The sequence below is a fragment of the Periplaneta americana genome, chromosome 15 (genome assembly GCF_040183065.1).
Source record: "Periplaneta americana isolate PAMFEO1 chromosome 15, P.americana_PAMFEO1_priV1, whole genome shotgun sequence".
Taxonomy (NCBI): Eukaryota; Metazoa; Arthropoda; class Insecta; order Blattodea; family Blattidae; genus Periplaneta; species Periplaneta americana.
Window position 1 is genome coordinate 86732657 of NC_091131.1, and position 22913 is coordinate 86755569.

General features: G+C 37.6%; 1 protein-coding gene across 13 annotated transcripts in view; it reads left to right on the plus strand.

Annotated features, from left to right (window-relative positions):
* The window catches only part of LOC138715195 (phosphatase and actin regulator 2), a 1243976-nt gene that overhangs the window by 397949 nt on the left and 823114 nt on the right, over positions 1 to 22913 (plus strand). For 4 of the 13 annotated variants that reach the window (XM_069847809.1, XM_069847811.1, XM_069847813.1 and 1 more), the window contains exon 1: positions 15027 to 16091. The exons of 2 other annotated variants lie outside the window; for them this stretch is intronic. In XM_069847809.1, coding sequence (XP_069703910.1) covers positions 15800 to 16091 — 292 coding nt within the window. In that variant the 5' untranslated portion in view covers positions 15027 to 15799. Of the gene's footprint in view, positions 1 to 15018; positions 16092 to 22913 lie in introns of those variants that run through there. 7 more of the 13 variants (XM_069847812.1, XM_069847815.1, XM_069847818.1 and 4 more) reach the window with 5 other exon arrangements.

Consider the following 22913-nt stretch of genomic DNA (forward strand, 5'->3'; position numbering starts at 1 on the left):
GTATCGGCACAGTCTATTGTTCTTAGTACTCTCAGTTGCTAACCGCTTGGAGCGGTGTATCGCAAGAAATGCAAAAAATTACCTCAAGCTTCGTGACTTTATGATATTAGCCTGTGGTACAGTTCTCTCAGTCTCTAACACAAATGAGTACCATGGGTATTTCCTTGTAGGTAAAGGCGGCAAGCACATAGAACTGACATCATTACTGCTACTAATGATAATCTACTACTTCTTTGGCAATAAATTAAGAACAGACAACTGTGGTTTGCGCAGTACCTATATCGGCTTCATAGTCACTGAAGATAGGTATGTTTGTATATCTCCAGTGCCTACACTTCATTTCTTTGATTCGGGTTCCGCGTATTGCGGATAGATTGCAGGACTGTGACCCATTTTCAAGTTGCATACCACTTCGGCGGTCTACGCTGAGCATGATGTGTGTCTGTGGAGAGTTGTATTACATACTAGGATGAGTGTATGTGTAAGTGCTCGTGTAAGTGTAGTGTAGGGAATGAGTGAGGATGATGATGAGGAAGGGAGAAGGGGAAACCTGGTAGCGGCACGTAGCTACTGCTGTTGAACAGCATGACGAAATATAGGTTGCCCTAGCGAAGATTCCTAAGTAGCTCTTGGTAACGAATTCAATAGATGTGTATGTTTGTTTTACCTCTTTCTCTAACTTCTTTGATGATGGAGCCGATATGGAGTTCCTAAACGTTGAACAAACATAAATGTTACATGTTCTCCAATCTCGTCTCGAACATTAAAATAAATAATGGTGGAAGTAACATAATAATTGTATAGATTTTAACAGGTTATTCCTTGGATACAGTACAACAAAAATTCCAATGCCATATTAGTCCTAAATGAATACTTTTCTCTGAAAAAAAAAAAAAATAAATTTTTCCTAAATGTTAACTTTGTTTTACCCCACAATACTATCCGTACGATTCTGATTTTTACTCTTATCATTAGAGAAAGTAATAAGAAATGATTTATTCCTTTGCAGTTTTCAATAAAATGGACCATTTTCTTGCAAATTAAATAAAAAGATTAACACGTATCGTTATTACCTGTCATTAGAAAATATGGCAGTCCTAATGCAGTGACTATGGGCCGAAGTGCTGCTATTCAGACCTACAGTCTATATAAAACTAGAAAGCTATTGACAGTTCTCTCTCGCAGACGCGGAAAGGGAGCGACGCGACGTTGTGAAGTTGTGCGGTAGTGCAGTGCGGCTCTTTGCGCCGTCTGTCTGCCGTGTCGGAACTAAGCAGCTGACACGAAATCGTAAACTCATAAATTTGTATCATACGGTAGTCTTTGACCAGACTAATATAATGATGATAATGATAATAATAATAACAATAACAATAATAATTCAACACTTCCGAGCAAAGCACGTGCTCGCTGCGAAACAGTCGGCAATGTCGGCCTGTTGTCATGGTCTCTGATTGACTAGTTTGAGCGGTTGCCATGGTGATGCTTAGAAGCCGCTGAACTGTCAATACCTTTCTAGTTTTGTATAGACTGTAGTTTGTGTGTATATTCGTAGATGTGTCTACAATGCGCTGCAGCACGCTGTTGACAAACTACGCAGACTCTCAGCCTATTTTTTCTAATTAATCGTGCATTTAACTGCAAAGCGCGTAATAGTTTTTTTTATCCATTTTAATGTATTTTACTGCCCCTTTTTAAATATGCACATATCACTTCCACTCTGTATAAGAATTATTTTCAATTCGTTCTCCTTTTAGCCGACCTCGAAATTTAAACAATGAATATAGGAAAAATATCTGAAAGGATAAAGCGTCTTAACTGTGTTCGCTATTTAGGCCTACAAACTACGGTAATAACACAGTCTAGTATATACAGTCACGAAGCTTGAGTTGTGAGGGTGCTAGGAACAATAGACTGTGCCGGTACTATTTCGCATTGTGTGTAATGAGGCGATATTAGCGATCCTAGCGGTTAGCAACTATCTATGGATCCATATTTACTACGTATTGAGCTTCGTGACTGTATATACTAGACTGTGGTAATAATCTCCTTTTGCCACTGGATGGCTTCCATATCGAGTAGAAGTGGGAATGCATATTTACAGTGTTAAAGAATCGTTACTGTTAGTTATTACGTCCTGAATCTTCCTACTCTTTCTCGCACATTTCCTATTTTGTTTCGAACTTGGTCCAATTTATACGCCATTTAAGCATTTCCTCGTTCTGCTAATGACCGGAAATTCTTGCAGAGGAGCTTCACTGTACGTAATCTCCGTGTAATCCGCTGAGGCACGTGAAGCTGTCAGTTGCCACAGGTTTTTATTGAGGTTCCATATTCAGTGCCCACTGCATAGAAATTTGCTTTATTTTGCTGAACTCTGACAAAATGAGAATACCAGAGATTGAAGATAAAATCGTCGATTCATTACCATGTTATTGTTTGAAACCTATTCTAATAGTAACGGAATTTGATGTCAATTTCGAATCGGAATAACGGGACAATCAATCAGTCCCTTAATTCATAAAATGCAATGATATATATACAGGATTAATCTAAATGTTTGTTCTCTCAGACTGAATGGATTTCGTGCTTGCCGTTAGATTAGGGGCTGGATTTTTAAAGGGTATAGGCAGAGCCATATTTTAATGTGATCTTTTTCTGAATTGTCATGTAAAACTTCTACAAAGAATTGACTTTTCGCGCCTTACAAAGTGTAGGGACCCATTCCGGGTCCAGCTAGGCCAAATCATCACCACAGTGATTCTTTACGAAACAAGTTAAATATTACGTACAAAATATGCTCCTTGAAGTGATGTTCAAAACACTACTTATAGGGCGTATATACAAGTGTTTTCGATGACGTAACTCGCGGAGCAATATTCACAAAAAAAATTTTGTTTCCATAAAAATATTCCTTTCTAAATACAAGGTTTGATGTATCTGAGCTACTTGCCCAAAATTCTCTCATACAATTATGCGTTACATTAGAAATATTTATATAGGTTTTCCATTAATATTATGTTCAATGTTGTTATGGAGCAAATGTGTGTATATTGAATACCTAATACAATTTAATGATATGTTTGTGATTCATGTGAAATTTATAAAACAAACAATCCATATTTATTTTATATCCAGAAGATGACCTAGTGCATATCATGATATTTATTACAGAAATTATATGCACTTTAGTCATATCGGATATTAAATATTATGAATAAATGTATGTATGTCTTTTCTCGTGTTTGGTGATAAAACAAATGGATGCAAGGAAAAGGTTTGGACAACCCTTACATTGTAAGTGCACATTAACTGGGACGGGAGTGAAGGTACAATTTTAACTGCAGTTATACGTTACTTTTGAAAATAGCTTGTATAGGCCTATATATAAAATTATATTTATATTTTCCATAAACATTATGTCCAGTATTGTTGTAGAGTAAGTGTTTCTATATTATTTAATACCCAATACGTACTAAATATTGTTGAAATGTTTGTGATTAGTGTTACTAAGTTTGTCGAGCAAATGATCCATATTCATTTTATGTTCAGGAGTTGGACTAATGCATATTATGTTATTTATTACATAAATCATATGTACTTTATTTATATTGGGTATTAAATAATTATGAATGGAAGGTACAGTATGTATGTTTTCTCGTGGCCGATGATTATAATAGTTGTAACATTTTACATTGGTAACATAATTTATTCTACATCGGGAAAACTGGGAGATACAAAGAACACATCTCAGCCATAGCCAAATCAAACAGTACCTCCACAAATTCAGATCACATCACAAACACCAACCACAGCAACATGCAAATATACATGAAAATTCTACATATCCAACCGAAAAAGCAGAAATTTAATATACTGAAACTTTACCAAATATACAAACACACAAAACACAACATCCTTAATACACAAATAAACTTCAGAACACACACGCTATTTGACTCCACACTACCAAACACAAACGCACCCCTCCCCTCAACAAAACAAATGAAGGAACCGTAAGAAGAAAGGACCTTACTAGTTCTGAAGATGGCTGATACGAAGTTAAAACTTGTCAACTAGGTATTATTGATGTTATTTATATTTGCTATGTATTTTTATACTGGTTTAATGGAAGAGAGAAGTCCTTATAAGTCTGCAAGTATCAGTAAAAATAAATGGATAAATAATTTAAATTGTAGGAAAGTGATCGTAGTATCAATCTTTATCAATAGAATGAATTCTCAACATTCTTCGTGGTCTAGTTTTGAATCATGATTTAGAACGCCAACTGCAGCACAAACAAGATGCAAGTGTTCCATGATAGTACCTGTGCCACGCGCCGAATAATGACAACACGCCAATATAGTCTATAGATAATTAACTTTATCTCCGTACGTTCTGGGACAGAATACGGTTATCATAACTAAATTCTAGTTAACATAACTAAATTGTTAAGTGACAGAGTGTTACAAATGTGTAGTCTTAAGTTCCCATATTATGTTCACTTACTAATTCGGTGAAGTGAAATATGGATACCTCGACACATCAAGATGTAAGTATTGCAAAACAATGCAGTAAAATATTTTTAATTAGTTACCAAAGAGAAACAAAAATACAAGCGTCGGCTTTCATAGTTGAAAACTTTCGTTCAACTCTCACTCTTGTATTTTGAGCGGTCACTAAACATCCACAAATAGCGAGATATCGTGCTTATGTTTGAGTAGGGTGACCAGATTTACATCGATAAAAAAGAGAACATAAAGCTTAAAAAAGGAGGAAATTGTTCGAAAAAAAGAGGACAGAAAATATGTACATAGATTTAGGCTTAGGCCCTACATTTTACTTTAAATTACGTCAGTATCAGTTTTATTATAAAATATTTACAGCAGGCCTACACATTTAGACTTATATCATACTTAAAAGTATGTTAATATAAATTTTATTACAAAGTAATTATGATCAAACTTAATAATAATAATAATAATAATAATAATAATAATAATAATAATAATAATAATAGTAATAATAATAATAATAATAATAATAATAATAATAATAATTTTACAGTTAGTTACATATGAAAGACAGGGAACTATAATATTAAAGAGGACATAAAATATCTATTTCAGATTTAGGGTTAGATCTTTATTTTACTTAAAATGATGTACATATCTATTTTACTACAGCATACTTACGTATGATAAAACTTAATAATATAACATTATTTTACAGTTAGCTACATATGAAAGTAACGGCCAAGAGTAGGAGGAAAGAGAGTTATGATCGTTGGCAAAGAGTATATTCCGAAGAAGCTGCTGCCACCTATAGGCAAATTATTTGAAAAAGGCGCCAAATCAGATAATTTCAAAATATCAGGCATACAATTTACGAAAAGGAGGACATTTCTTGATGATTTAAAAATTCGCCCGGACCCCGGACAAAGGCCTAAAAAGAAGGACATGTCCGGACAAAAAGGACGTCTGGTCACCCAATGTTTGAGCATGGCACAGGACCACACAGGGCGAATCCGAGAAGAGATACGCGGTCTCTATATGGAAATTAAAATTTTTCTTACTGTGAATCGAACACGGGCTTGTTGGATTTATAGTTAAAAACTAAATGACCTGAACTGCAGTCCAAAATCTAATTAATTAAGTTTATCTCTTTATAAACTGCCTTTGTGTTTTCTTTTCTCATTGTTTCTGCAGCTAGCGTAATGCGTCTAGTACTTAAAAGTTTCTTCTCTTCGTGAAATTTCTTTAGGCTAATGGCGGATTAATAGTTGTAGGGCACGCGCCTATTTCCTTGTTCATTTCCGCTGCGTACACGATAAGAGCCATTACAGTTACCCTTACTTAAGGAAAGATAAGATACGCCTTCATTCAGTGCTAACTGTTCAGAACAACGACAGCTTCACGACCCACGCTCAGATAAACGTAATTGCTATATGCGTACGTTGGTGATATTTTTTCTTGATCCCCGGTGCTATAATAAGTTTCATACGTAATTTCCTATTCAGCACTATTAATAGATTTTACCTTCTTATTTTATTTTTCTGAGTTAAAGTCCGATAACCCAACTGACATTTCCTTTATCAGTATTTCAGTAATAAAATTATATTATCCTGGAAAAATGGATCGTGTTAAGATTTGTGTAGTGTAAAATTTGAAATTGGCATACCGCAACTTTAGTATCATATAGCTGTAATACATCAGTTTTCCAAACTGCCGCGTATAGTTCAAATACTGGGCATCTTAACAAGGATATAGTCAATGAGCTCTTGTAGAAACCTCTCCCCAAATTGCACACACAGATCTCCACAGCATATAGATAAATTAAAACGAATATTTACCGTTATTAACTTTTTGGTTATGAAAAGTTAACTTACTTGGAATATTGCATTAAGATACAACAACGTCTACAGATGTATATCTCTACCGGCGACTGACCGTTGAGTTTCAAGTGGTTTTGGTCGTGGGTCTTAGGCCAGTATTGCCAATTTAGCGGAGAAAACTCCTGTGTTACCTGGACTACGGGCTTGCCCAACACAATTTATACGTCAGGGATCGAACCCGGGTCCACAGCATTAGAAGTCCAGCACTCTAGCTACTAGACCACGGTAGCGGCTTACTCATTTAATATTAAGTGGGTGATTATTATTCTTCTCTTAATAATCAGGATTCCCTTCTATTCTCGTTGTTCCATCATTTTTCCTTTATCACATTGTTGGAGTAACGGCTAGCGCGTCTGGTCGCGAAACCAGGTGGCCCGGGTTCGAATCCCGGTTGGGGAAAGTTACCTGGTTGAGATTTTTCCGTGGTTTTCCCTCAACCCAATATGAGCAAATGCTAGGTAACTATCGGTGTTGGACCCCGGACTCATTTCACCGGCATTATCACCTTTACTTCATTCAGACGCTAAGTAATCGGAGATGTTGATACAGCGTCGTAAAATAACCTACTAAAAATTATCACATTGCACTCAGTAACCTCTGTAGGTTGAAATCAATTAATTTACTATTAAACTAATGATTGTTATTTGTCTTTCAGTACTAATATGGTTTCCCTGCTATTCTCATTCTACCATTGTCTAGTGCTTATTAAAGTCATCATTATATCACATAGCTAGTTCCTGAGTAGCTCCTCTGTATTAAGTGGAACATTATGCAGTGTGTTAAATCACCTTTCTTGCTTTGAACGTTCTCTGCATCTGAAGGTGTTTGTAAATGAATCTGAAATAGTCGTAAATAACCGTGAAGAAAAAATGTCACAAAGAGATGGAATTGTGACGTTAGTATTCATGTTTCTATTTACGGACTCAGCATGAAAACAACTCATTTTCCTTCCTGTATGAACCTATACTAAATCTGTATTTATTAAACCCAGTTACCTTCACGCCTTCATTGCTCTGTGGAGGTGTAATTGGTTCCAGCACTTCTTATCTTTTTACACAGTATTTACATCTTGTGTAGCAATCGCATTTGTAAGCTGTCTTTGGCGCCAGCCTATTTGAACAGTCTTTGAAAAATATTTACGTCATGGCAAAGTTCATGATAGCACGTATATACAGGGTGTTTAAAAAATACGGGGCATAATTTCAGGTATGTACTTCCCACATGTAGACAATCAAAATAGTTCATTACAACATGTGTCCGGAAATGCTTTATTTCCGAGTTATGGCCTTCACAACAGGTGAATATGTATGGGCATATGAAAACCCACGTGAAACTGTTCCATCTCATCACCAGGTGCGATTCTACCTCAACATGTGGGCCGGTATCATTGGTGATCGATTAGTTGGACCCCATGTACTTGTAAACAGACTTACGGGCAGGCGTACACAAACTTCCTGGAAAACACCATACCTCATGTTTTAGAAGACACTCCACTGATCAATCGCCAACACATTCACTTCTTGCATGATGGCGCTCCTGCACACTTCAGTCGTAAGGCTCGCCGGTACTTGGATCGAAGGTTTCCTGATCGATGGATAGGTAGAGGTGGCCCAATTGCTTCATATTTCTTATCACAAAAAGGCACTATGAAACCTGCTGAACTTCAGTATCTCTCTGTACACATATACGCCAGTTTTTGTCTCGAGTGTACCTAGTATCTCAGGATTTAAATTTCTGGAACATAATTACAATAGACTTAAGATGCAAGTCCATTAACCTTGATCTTCTCATTGACTAGACAATGTTTATTGTAGAAAACATTTTCTCGCATAAATATGTAGATCCTTACAAGGCTATCAAGCGACCTACACAATTATGAAGGTTACCGTGTAGGAAACTTGTTTTTAGGCAGAACTTTAAAGAAGTCAGTGCCCATTTCCTTACACCATCGTATTGTCGTACAGTTTTGAACAATTGTTTTGTTTGAATCACTATTCCATATAGGCCTACTTACAAGTTAGATATGTTATCCAAAAATCTGTCTTTGGAATTTCTGTAAAGGATCTTATGATGTCTTCGTAAATACTGTCTATTTCAAGAGAAGGAATTCTACTTTTGAAGCTTGGGAAATATTGGAAGTTATTTATTTTTAAAAATGTTAAGAAAAAGCATTTGAAGTTTTTACATAAACGGCGATTCGTAAAATAAATTTATAAATTATCATAATATAGGCATAATTACGAGACCATTATGTTTCCATCTCATTGAAGGAACACCTTCAATTTTCCCCAAAATATTTCGTATTTGATTACAACTTTAAGAGTAACTTCGAAAATGTGTTCCTCGCTGTGTTGCTTCAGCTCCCATTCGCTGTAGATCACATAATTCTCTGGCTTGTCGAGAGATATAATTCCGCCATCTTACTTACTTACAGATGTCTTTTAAGGAACCCGGAGATTCATTGCCGCCCTCACATAATCCCGCCATCGATCCCTATCCTAAGCAAGATTAATCCAGTCCCTACCATAATATCCCACCTCCCTCAAATCTATTTTAGTTTTATTCTTCCATCTATGTCTCGGACTCTCCAAAGGTATTTTTTCCCTCAGATCTTCCAACTAACTCTCTATATTCATTTCTGCATTCACCTATACGTCCTACATGCCCTGTCCATCTCAAACGTCTAGATTTAATGTTCCTAATTATGCCAGGTGAAGAATACAATGTGTGCATTCTGCGTTGTGTAACTTCATCCCTCTTGTCCTAAATATTTCTTAAGAACCTTATTCTCGAAGAATCTCAACCTCTGTTCCTATCCCTCTCTCAAAGTGAAAGTCCAAGTTTCACAACCACATAGAACAACAGGTAATATAACTGTTATATAAATTGTGACGTTGATTTTTTTTGAGAGCAGTCTTTATGACAAAAGCTTCACAACCAAATAATAACAGGAATTTCCCATATTCATTCTGAACTTAATTTCCTGTCTAGTGTCGTTTATATTTTTTACTATTCCTCAAAGGTATTTTAATTTTTCCACCTTTTCAAACAATAAATTTCCATTTTTATATTTCGTATACTTTGTTTTTTTTTCGGGGTGTACTTCCAAACGTATCTTCTTACTTGCTTCAAGTAAAATTCCCGTGTTTTCTCTAATAGTTTGTGGATTTTCTCCTAACATATTCACGTCATCCGCATAAACAAGAAGCTGATGTAACTCGTTCAATTCCAAACCCTCTCTGTTTTCCTGGACTACACATATTCTTATCAACCCTGGAAATTGAACACAAGTTCGGAGACGGCTTTCAGTCAGATAGCTTCAAGGTTTGATTTCATTGGAATCCTTGTCTCTGATCCATGTGTAAAGTGGATCTCGTCGTCCCTTTTTTGTTTATCCCGCTCTCTGCTGATCTCTTGTGTTGAGTTTTAACGAGATGTGGTAGTATGTTTTCCTTAATTTATTAAAATATGTGCTATGTATATTATAGTTTCTACTGCTATATTTCGATGTTAAACCCTTCAACTTGGAGTTATCTCTGTATCTTCATTCTTATTTTTATCTAATAACTTATAACCTCTTGCTGCTCTCAGGAATTTCATTTCGCATTATTGATATCAGTACAGAATACAGATCGGGATGGAATAAAATTATAGAATTGAGAGAGAAGCCGCATCGAGTCCAATTTCAAACATACGACTATAAATCAGAGAGAAATGCAATCTTGGCAGGCAGAAGAAATGCTGACAGGGTCATTTAAAAGTAAAAGGAACCTTAACTTTGCAGAGACAACACTGGCCACTAGGTTTTGTTGTTAAATTCATTCTTAATTTAATCTCTGTACAATTTCAATATAGAATACGTATTTCCCCGTACCTAGTGATGGGCACCCGTTCCGGGATCCATGGTTAAAAAAAAGGCAGAATTTCAAATCCTTACCTACTCCAGCAACACTATGAAACACAGTCGATTGCTAATGCTATTAGTAGTTAGTCTGTTAACCAATGTAACTTTTGTGGCCACGTTACGGGCATGAAGGGTCCCGAAGTTGCGTATAAGATTAGCCGTGCTGCAGTAATATCCGGCATCAAGACCAGCTATAGTCCATTTTATTTCATGGAGTGCAGTTTCATAGAAAGGACTTTGCCGACAGACCTTCTACTGCCCCCTACTAATTGGTTGTCATAAATAAATGTCTTCCTTACTGTGACGGAAATCTTGTCTTTTCCTGTTAGTAACCAATCACAACCCTCGTTCAGAAGAATTGACAGGCTCCCTTCAAATCCACGAGAAGGCAGAGTTGCCACATCTTTTCCAAATTCCAAGAATCCGGTCAGTTAGCACGAGAGTATCACTGAGAATGTATTCTGTATGGGTAGTATTCTTTAAACATGTGGATAATGAAGTTATGTTACCTACGAACAAACTTAAGTAAAATGCAGCTGTCATTGAGCGGTCAACTCTTGATATTATGTTCTCTTCTTCAAAACACGTGGCGTACAGATGGGAATGACGGCCACGAATCCTCTCATTTCGAGGGTCGCCAGGATTGTGGCAACTGTGCAATGTTGCGTCGAGGGGACAGAATGAAATATTCAGAGGTATTTGTCTAAGAAGCCGTAAATCTGTAAGTGGGTGTTCAAAGGAGCCACCGAACTGCACTTCATAATATACCAGTGTGCGACCACTTGTTTGATTTGTAATAGCGAGTTCTGCTATGTTAAGACGATAATAGACTCCTACGATAGGCTACACTTTGAATGAACCATCGCAAAAATTTTATTGTGAGTCGGGACTAATTTCTGAATATTGCTTCATATGAAGAGAATATAATTGCATGCCGTTCGTTAATTACCGTTTTTATTATGTACTAATACTCTCCATTTGTAAACCGGAACAAAAATAAAACATGGAAATCATTGATACAAGGAAGAATTTTTTTGCTTCATTTTGTTTTCAATAGGTGTAGCTTCTATCAAATGGTGGATATTTAACTTTGCTTCGTCGGCCTGGGTAGCATAGTCGGTACAGCGCTCGCCTTCTGTGATCGAGGTTGAGGGTTTGATCCCGGTCCAGGTCGATGGCATTTAAGTGTGTTTAAATGCGACAGGCTCATGTCAGTAGATTTACTGGCATGTAAAAGAACTCCTGCGGGACAAAATTCCGGCACACCGGCGACGCTGATATAACCTCTGCAGTTGCGAGCGTCGTTAAATAAACCATTTTTTTTAACTTTGCTTCATTTACCAAAGCATCTCTATGTAAAAGTGAAATGCCGTAAATGTAGATCTTTTTGCCTCCATAGCGTAGTCCTCAGTGCACTGTGAAAAGCTATTTACCTCACATAATGATTAATGGAGCAATAATGGAATGCCGATAGAGGAAACGGGAGTAACGCAAGAATACCTACTGCCAAACATCGTCTCTGTCCACCACAAATCCCAATCGGATCCGGCGGAATTTGAATCCGTATTATCACCATGGATTGTCGATGGTTTTTTAACCTTTCAGCTAAGAATGCGCCTTCAATATCTATAACACCGATCTCACATTAGAATCTCACAAACGCGGACCTCTCTGGTCATGAGATCGGCATGACGCAGGCTATAATTGAGACATTGCAGGACAATTGCAAGACAACGGACAATAAATTTCCCCCGCCGGGAATCGAACCTCTAACCGTTTGGTTTGGAAGCGCACGCGCTGTCCACATAGACTCAAGAAGGACTTATGTGTATGCAGTATAAAAATGATCTAGACGCGACAACACAGTCTACACAGTCTAAATACAAACATACACGACCCGTCTTTCCATTAAGCCAGTGGATGCAATGATAAACACTTATCTTTCTTGTTGACGGTTTTTGTATTGTGTAGTCCTCACATTTGAGACGCATTCTCAGTACCTTTACTAAACTTCACTTGGGACACTGAGCTGCTCCTGCCTACAGAAATCTTCCATATTCACTCATGTAGTTTTTAGATCTTCTCGAGTGAATGGGCTCTTTAACGACAAATTTTCATGCTCAGGACGATAATCCAACCCGGGATCTCGTGATTTGTAGTCGCGAATGCTAACCGCTGGACCACGTATCAGTATGATACAGAATTGTTTTATTATATCGTCATTTATAAAATAGCATTGATAGATAACATCCCCTGCTGTTTATGCAACTAACAGAACAATGGTATATTTAAGGTTGCATTGTATATTACCAGTGCTCAGAGGAAAACTGCCGAATTCTACACTGCGTTTTCTATTCTATGATAATCTACCGCAGCCTTACAAGTCATATTTCACATTAACCGTCGTTGACAGTAGATTAACTTCCAATATGTAGATATTCATTCATTCATTCATTCATAGTTATTAGCCCAAGGGCAGTTCTTTCACTGCAAACTCAGCATTCTTCAATCTTTCCTATTTTCCGTCTTCCTCTTATACTTCGCGTATGATCCATATATCTTAATGTCGTCTATCACATGATTTTATCTGCCCCGAACTCTTCTCCCGTTCATCATTCCTTCCAGTGCGTCCTTCAGTAGACAGTTTCTTCTCAGCTACTGACCCAACCAATTCCTTTTTCTCTTCCTGATCATGTTTAGCATCAGTCTTTCTTCATCTACTCTTTCATACACAGCTTCATTTCTTATTCTGTCTGTCCATTTCACACGCTCCATTCTTCTCCACATCCACATTTCAAATGTTTCTTTTCTCTTAGTCTTAATGTCCATGTTTCTGTCCTATACAATGGCACATTCCACACAAATGACTTGACTAGTCTCTTCCTTAATTCTTTTTCCAAAGTTCTGCAGGATATATTCTTTTTTCTTTGAAAAACTACCTTTGCCATTGCTATCTTTTTTTTCACTTCCTGGCAGCAGCTCATGTTACTGCTTATAGTACATCTCAAGTATTAGACGCTGTCCACTTCTTGTATTCCCTCCTTTATTTTTTTTCCGATAACCATGGTCTTCTTCTTGTGTGCATTTATCTTCATCTCATACTGCTCACAGATGTCATTTAGCTCCAGTAGTATATTCCTTAGTATGTCTTCTTTTATCTCTGCGGTGACTGAATGGTCAGACCTCCAGCCTGTCACCTAGAGTTCGAGTCCGGTCAGTTTTGGGATGTTTCATTGAAAAATCCACAGTGACACTTGAGGCGGACAAGGTCGCAGTTGGGTTTTTGTCTCTAGATTCTCCGGTTTTTTCCCATATTAGGCATCTACATCATTCCGTCACCATTTCTCCATTTCGTCATCATTCCATAGCTTTACTGATCTCCGGCTTGCGACACACGGAGGGGGCTAGCCTAGGAACGAGGGGGAGGTTGCCTGGTCGAAACCTGGGTACGCAGCGAACTTTAGTGTAGTCAGCCGGTGTGGGCTTGGAAATGTGCCTAGCTTGAGGGTTAGAGCAATAGATCGTAACTGGTCGCAGTGCTGGGCCATAGTGCCCCTATCCCGTAAATTCCATTCCATTCCATCGTCTCCTTTTTTGCTAACAACGCCATATGATGATATCTTATGCATGTTATACTTCTTCCTCCTACTATCATCCCTACCATGTTCTACAACAGTTCTCACTGAATCCTCCGAGTAGGCCTAGATGTTGAAGAGGGTAGATAATAACTTACTCCAAAAATTAAAATAAACACATTAAAGATTTAATCTAGTAAACTTTGCAGCGTCTACCGCTGTTGAGTAAGGTTAGCACATCTGACCGTCAAACTAGCGGGCCCGGGTTCAAATCCTGGTTGAGATTTTTTGCGGAGTTTTCCCCTCAACCCATTAAGAATAAATATGTGGTAACGCGTAAAATGACCAACTAAAAAACTTTGTAGCTTTATTTTTACTGATTGAATTTTAGGAAATAATTTAGTATTAATTATATAAAAGTTTGTTTGAGCAAAATAAGGGCTGGAACTCGGCGGTCTTCTTCAGTATCGGCTTAGAGTATAGGCTATTCCGGCATAACTCCTGTCTTTCCATTGTCTTTCAGTATTTCAAGGTTGTGTTGAATTGGTTTTTAGTTGGTTATTTAACGACGTTGTATCATCTGTTAAGTTATTTAGCGTCAATGAAATTAGTGATAGCGAGAGATGGTATTTGGTGAGTTGAGGCCGAGAATTCGCCATACATTAAGCTATCTAAGATTCGTCTAATAAAATATATCAACATTTTTACTTACGTAGTCAGTGGGTCAATGGTAGCCTATGCGTAGGCTACCTCTTGAGACAACTCCGCGTACTATAGATTGAATACCACTGCTCTAGTATATATCGTCGTAGTTTTATGAAACCTCCTATGTGACTTTATAGAAAATAATTTTTAAGAGGAAGAAAAAATTAATTAAAAATCAATACTGATGCTCGATGATGTCATATCATATTCACCAACATTTTCTACCTAATTACTTCATATTCTTATGTAGGCCCATTGATATGTTAGATACTTCAGTTTCGTAAATAAGCTGGAGGCTCCGGTACACGAAACCGCGCGAAGCACTGAGCGTTGTTTGAGCGTTGGCTGTAGTGCGGAGTCGGAGAAGTTGGTAACCCTGGCGGCAGAGCGACTCTCTCCCCGTCAGTTGTTCGTTGGGTCGGCTTTGTGTGGCGGGCATGTCGAGTGGTTCTCGTTCTTGGCCCGCCAGTAGAGTGGTAGAACTCGACGAGGCCAGGAGAAAGGCGGCGTGTGTGTTCCGCAGTGTGTACTTGTCATCACGTTTTTAAGAGGAACACGTAGTGTTTGCCGTAATTCCCAGCCCAAGTAATCACTCCATGAGAAGATAGAAAAGAAGTGTGTGTGTTTTTATATTTAACGAAACAACAGCTTGTGAAGTTTGAAAAAAAGAAGATTTTATGTGCATGTCTCCGTCATCGACCATCCGTCCACTCTTCTGAAACCAAGTATCTTTCTGCATCGTGTTCAAGAAAAATTCGTCGTGAAATTGGTGCAATATCTGCTGGATTCTTCTAATCATGAAACGGCGTGGTTTCTTGAGCAGTGTTGAGTGCTTCTGTGTTCTGTGGATGCCAATGTCCTACTGTTGATTCCCTCCCGCCTCTTAGTAAATAATACAATAAATTATGTGTGTATTCTACTGTCGTATGGTAATCAACAGATATTATTGTGGGTTATCAACGGTAAACCGCATAGCCATAATCTAAATGGTTTTGTAGGGGAAACAGGTGCGGGGTTGGTATTGATCGGTGTGGCTACTGCAAAAGGAGAGGGTTACACCATGAATCTGCTTCCAGTAGCAAGAGCAACAGCCTCGTGTGTGTAGGCCTAGCAGTGTGTGTATATATATATGTATATAGCAGCGGCCATGCCATTGTAGGAAGAGCACGTGTTCGAGTGTGGTTTTGTGTTCAAAAAGCTTTAGCGCCTTGTATCGTAATTATGTCAATACGTGTTAGTGGTGTGTATTTGGTTTCTTCGCCAGGACAACAGTCTCCGGAAAAAAGTGATAGTCCCGGAAATTGTGGTAATAGTGGTGGTGTAGTGACCGTCGTTAAACCAACAGCTGTAGCAATAGTAACGCCGCAGCGGAGTAACAGTTTGGATTATTTGAATTTCGAAGAAAAACGGCAGATTATCGCATCATCACTATCGCTTTCCGATTTTTTACACCACGGACCTGCCGCAGCAGCTGCTGCTGCGAAAGGTGTCGCTGCTACCAAAGTCATCGTCGGTAAGTTCAAGGTTTAAAACGCTACATTCAGTTTCTCTCTCGTAATAAATTACACTCCTTTTATGTAAGAGCTATAAACTGTGTACTCGCCATCGTCTGCTTTTACTTTTAACTTTTTTTTTTGTATCTAATATCTTTAGGTTTCCCATCTGTTACTTCCATACTGTCTTGTGTATAGTTCATCTCGTGTACTGTATAAACATTATTGCGGAGATTCTAGTTAGTTAAACAACTTCGACATCAAAGTAACTGTGTTTAAGCAAATATTCAATTGAGTAACAAATGCAAATACATTGACTACGGACCACGATAGAGTTATTGATAACCGAGTTCCTTCTTCGCATTTGACTGCATTTACCTGCACCATTTTCTTACATACTACGAATAGAATGAATTGGAATAATAGTAATAAAAAACTAACTCTACCTTAAAACGAAATCTTGTGTTTATAAAAAAAAATGAAGGTATAAAGATTTTTAAGTTGCTAACATTTTATAAAACATTAATTTTGATTGCAAATTCGTCTGCAATGGGATTGGAATGAAACAATTAGTAGGCTAATTTTAAAATCATTTTAGCTTTATGTTTTCTTGGATGTTGCACAAGTTTTTGCGAATGGCGCATAGATGTTTTATGATTTTTTGTCTGTTATTTGTCCCGAAGGGTGTACTGTTACACATTTTCATAGGCGTTAACTTGTGGCAATTAATATAATAGGCCTATGTACTCATTACAGCATGGAAACTAACGTGTTTATCGAGTAAAATACTTTGGAAATATACAATTCAGAGAGTTTAATTTTATGTAGTTTATTTTCGATCAATACTGTTAATGTCATCTTGTGAAGTAGTGTAGGATATGTTTTCTAACATGAAATTTAGTAGAAACATACCGGTACGTAAATTCTTAGGATACTGATAATGTTTATACTATGCTAATTGTTTATGAAATTACATGTTGTTTTGAGCATGGGAAAGGAGTTATAACCCTGGACTAACGATACAGAATTTATAGGCTACATCCACTGTGCAATAGATTCGACATAAAGTTAAATGATTGTAACGCTAGACATTTTCCATGTTCACTCAGTAAACAACCATTTAGTTCTGCTAAGATGCTATTCTGGTTTAAAATGTTCTTTCGCAGTCTTGTTTTGATTCGTCTGTATTGCATAGGGCCTATACCGTTTAACTATGTTCGTTTTAACGTTACTTTGCTGTTTATTGTTCATATCATTTTTTTCATAGATACTTTCATTGTATGTGCTTAGTCAAGCAGTAGATCTTAAATTTGTAGGAGTTTCGAGCACAAGTTGACTTGTTCTTCTTCCCAACCTGTAAGAACTGAGAGGCTTTCAAAATTGTTTAGCAGCACTAATTTTATTCCTTACTGCTATAATTAAATCTGCAATGTTTGGCATAAGTCAATTTCCACAAAAAATTTGTATTAGTTTATTGACAACTTACGAAACATCTGCTCGCTTGGGAAAAGAGACAAAAAGTATTTCTCCTATTACAATAATTCATACAGAAGAAAATCAAATCGACATAAATCAGTGTGAAGACAGTTTTTTCCTTCTCCTGTAAAATTAAGATTTTTGACTTGGCACTTTTCCCGAGCACTACAGAAATTATAGTGATTATTCAAAGTTGTCGGTGGAATAGCACATCATATTTAATAGGTTTTGGAAAGAAAATGTGGATTTTTTCAAGGTAATCTCTTTATTCTTCTGTGAAGAAACTCATTGTGTTTTTCTGAAACGGAGTTACGAACTATGATTATATCGACTAGCAAACTACCAGGTTGTCTTTCGAGGCATTTTAGTTTCTTAGATTTATTAGGACCCATTTCATTTTTCCACGCTTCTGTATTATACAGAACTGTTGAATAGTTCCACACGTACAGTAACTGCTACGCGTCTTTTGAACTTTTCACTGCCCTAAACGATCGCTTCCCTTCCTTTCGGAACCCATGCTGTACACAAGAGCCGGCAGTGAATAGCCTGCGTCCGTAGTTGAAAGGGGTCGTTGAGTAGGGAACTATGGACCTATCTATATAGGAGTGACGATACGTAATTCTTCGGCTTTCAAATACTGTGTTCTTCATCATCATCATCATCATCATAATAATCATCATAGTCCCATTGATCTGTGCCCGACTCAATACTTTATTGATTTTTCAGTCTACTAGACTCTCCTCCTCCAGGTTCATTGAGCTATGTCAATTTCGGAAATCTGTTTTTCGTTCTTTGCAGATCCTGATCTCATAATTGTTCAAAATTATTCGTTTTAAGATTAGTATCTCTAGCTTTTCTCCCACTGTATCATTCTTAGCCTATACGATTAGTCGTAAATCCTTTAACTACACACAAAAACAAAAGTTAGGTCCTAATATTCACTGCTGCACAGGAAGAAAGGGATCGCCATACTTCCATGAACTTAAATCTTGTTTGTTCTCAAATCTATTTTAATTATGACGAGTTAATGTTTTTAGGGCTCTTTTAGTTGGTTATTTAACGATGCTGTATCAACTACTAGATTATTTAGCGTCGATAGAACTGATGATAGCGAGATAGTATTTGGCGAGATGAGCCTAGGATTCGCCATGGATTATCCATGGATTCGTCTTACGGTTGGGGAAAGCCTCGGAAAAACCTAACCAGGTAATCAGCCCAAGCGGGAATCGAATCCGCGCCCGAACACAACTCCGGATCAATAGGCAAACGCCTTAGCCGACCGAGCTACGCCGATGATTTTGAGAGTTATTGTGGTATTGTTCGTCATAAAATAGGCCTACATATATTTTATCTTATTTAATTTTTAAAAAAATTCGATACATTTTGTTTGAGTAGTGTGCTCTCAGTTACAACATTTGAATCTTGAAGATATCGTTTCTTCGAAAACCTTTGTTCAGATTGATAATAGTAAACATGGACTACGAGTATTTTGTTGAGATAATAAGGCGTACTACATTGCACTCTCTCTCTCTCGTAACTCGGCAATGATGACCTGGTCATCAGCTAGCTTACTGTGGAGTGTGTGTGTGTGTGTATGTGTGTATATATATTATATATAAGTTATACATACACACGGTATTGCATATCAACTAAGTTAATTTCATATACACTTGCACACAAATTGATGTTTATCTGTCCAATTTCTTCATGATATCAAGCATAAATTAAAAGTATATTTGCTTGTTGCCATAGTATAGGCCTATTTACAGTTTATATTGCGAATTGGAATAGAGCGTCGTTAAATAAGGCAAGGAATAAAGCCACAATACTTTGTTAGATTTATTGGATCTAGAAGGAAGATGTTACGAACCTTTCCACCCCCCCCCCCTTCTTTTTCTGGCACTAAAACTAAAAGGTTTACTTAAATGTTTATTTCGGTAAGCTTACTGCTTGGTAGGTAATATTGTAACATTAAATTGGGCACTTCGCACAATCCTTGGCAAGACAGCAACTTCGAAAGAAGCTGTCAAGACAGCATTACCAGTTAGATAGTGTAGTACGCAAGAATTAAATACAAATGTTAGCCATAGTCGTAAGTTCATTGGAAATTGTTTATTCTATTTTACAACTTCATGCGTTAACATTAAAACTAACATATTTGAAGCCCAAACGCTTGTTCAACTCCGAAAGCAACTAACGATGTATCACTAGGATTAGAACAGCATTCCTAGGCCTCCAATGATCCTCGAATTGTATGTGGTTGATGGCAATGCGAGTTACTTAAGTAGCAGAGGTATGAGCTATAGTAAACTGCGGTTCTTTAAGTGAAAGTTTGCTGTTTTTATTATAACTGACAATAAGGAAAGTATTCTTTTTAGATTTTCCTAAGGACTAATTTAATAATAATAATCCGTGGCGTCACAGGGCCCAGACCGACCAGCCGGCTGTTGGCCTCACGTTCACATTCCGAAGCAGAGGTGGACGATCATCCAACCAGACTGGAGGATTCGTGTGGTTAGCACGATGATCCCCCCAGCCGTTATAGCTGGCTTTCACAGTCGGATTTCGCTACCTATCGTAGCTCCTCAAGTGCATCACGATGCTGGGTAGGCACCAGTCCCATACATTGGCCAAAATTTCATGAGAAAATTAAGGACTGATTTGGGAAAGTGTAAGTTACAATGGCTCAGTAGCTTAAGATGGTCCTCAGAAGTTTTCAGGCATTTTGATCTTTACTTTCGAAAGGTCTAGAAATTCTGAATTACTGTAAGTTAGACTACATAGGAAAAGCATATTCAAATTAAACTTACATACCAAAGCTCTTCATACTGAGATTTGAATTTCATATAGTAGCCATAATAAATAAGCTGCAACAGTCATAGCAATCACCCTTAATACTAGACACAAATAAATGCAAAGTAAAATTGCGATTCATAACCATGTTGGGTACAGTACTACCCAGCAAGGCGAATTCCCGACACGGAAAATATGTACAACAAGACTGTGATATCACTGTATCGTTAACATAAACAGTCCCCTGGTCGACTGCAAACTGCATCGCTCTTGTCTGCAAGGCCAAGTCGGAAGTTCACCTTGCCGGGTAATACACTTTTGAGGCACCACATATTTCGTTTTGCTTTGTCTTGTCGTGGCATATGATGTACTTAAAACATGATGCCTTGAAATTACTAGGATAATTCTGGAGGACGACCACTCCACCATTTTCGAACATTTTTTTTTTTCACAAACAATTTTATGCTCGATTTTCGAAAGGTAATAAAAAAATCGAAAACACATAGGCCTAATTTCATCTATAACCTACCATAACCTATCACAACCTTACCTAACCTTAACCAACCCAAGCAAAACTAAATTAAATTAACCTAAGGTAACAAAACATTACCCAAGATTAGCTAAAACTTGTAGAGTGCTCTGCTAGCCCGCGCTACGAGCGTGCTAAACTAGCCCCGACTATCGAGTGATTACTTGTACAGTATTCATATCTTATCATATCGCTAACACTGGTTTATGAATACGAAAAACGTTAGTTCGCTGACCATCCACCGGAAGCCCGCGCTAAGAATGTCTATGAATATGGCCCTAAAAATCTAAATCATGTAAAACCATAGTTCGCCGGCAACAAAGACGGATAAAGGCAGACAAGCAGGACTCAGTCGGTCAGTCGTAGACTAAAAGAGACTTGTCAGTCAGTCAGTCAGTCAGTGAGACACTGGATCTGTCAGTCATTCTATCACGGGGGGGGGGGGGAGAGGAATGTCAGGCGGATACAGACGGTCAATGAGATGAAGGTAGTAAATTTACTTGCTTCTTTTAAATAAGTTAAACATTTTGTGATGTCAAACCAACCTTGTGAGATAAGATGTGAACATTGGGACATGCTTTGAGTACTTCGGTCTCCCTGTCTTTTTCATGCCACTGTTTTCCTGATATCGCTAGTCGATGTAGTTGAGAATGAAGTTATTTGTGGAATTAAAATTACCAACGATACCTGCAGTTCGTGTCTGAAGTAGAGCCGAAACTTGCTGCACGCTTCCATTTTTCAAAGCAGATCACGATTTCATGTAAGCTCCTAGAAATAACGTCTTGTAATAGGTGTTAAGTTCATGCTTCCATGTTTGTTTTCTCAGTTCTTTAAGAATATGATTTAATATTTTCTTCCAAATAAACCATTTTTACTTGCTGAGTCGTGAAAGTATCATTCATCCAAACTGGATATGTTAAAATTCGGTTGAAAGCATCGTTTAATAAAAGAAAATAAACTTGAATTAGCCTGGGGCGACTACCGCTTCAATCCACCAGAAGAAGGGAACAGGACTGCTACTCCGTCTTGCTATTCCAAGACCACATACAGTACACTTAAGCATATTCCTAGTTTTCAGCCGCCTGCATTAGTTTAACATCACTCTCGTTTACAGACGTTTTTACTATTTCATTACACGTAGTATTAACTTACAGTACATAACTGTCAAAGGCGGCTTAACCCGGCGGAGCTCGCACTTATTTTCCTAGCATAAATGCTCGCTCCGGGTCTATCAGACCCAATCTTAATATTTAAAAAAATGATCATCTTAAAGTTATTATATAGGGTTTTTTTTTTTTTGTAAATGAGAGTTTAACTGTGTTTTTACATAGTAACGTAGAACATGTAAACTATTTTCTGTGGCTCTCAGACCCGGCGCGAGCTCTGCCTGGTTAAGCGTTAAATTAAAGCGACTTTCCTCGGTTCGAATCTCTCTTATGCATGGATTGATATTGTTCGCCAGTGTTTTGTCTCAAATGGAGGCGTGACACGTGCAAAGTCTCACCATATGTTTATGTTGTAAGCAAAATAACCTCATCAGATTGCCAATAGAGAGTGAGAAACCTTGCTTTCCTCTTATAACTCGTCAGTATTCTGTACATGAGTGAAAAAAAAAATGTGAAAGGGAAAAACAGAGGGAAGGATGACTGGAATGACTTACGAATTAAAGAAAGTAATGGAGGAATTTAAGAAAGAAGAAATGAGAAAAGAGGCATTGAGAAGTCGAACCGATTAACTCCATTAACATTGACCTGAGGAGACGGGAACTAAAGTTGGAAACTAATGAAATTTCAATATGGTAAACAATAAACAGAACAAATGCTGCGATCTGGATGTCTGTAACTGAAGTTAATCGCTTGGAAAGTGATTAATTTTGTCCTTAGGATGTGTTCTAACCACGTAACTGAATTACACAGAAAGTGGAGTTGGTTAGTTTGGCTTCTGAACGCCTCTTAACAATGAATGGAAGGATGGAAAAGAAGGAATGGAGTCTAATAGAGAAAGATTAAAGGAAGGGAAGAAAGGAAGAAAGTAACACAGGTCT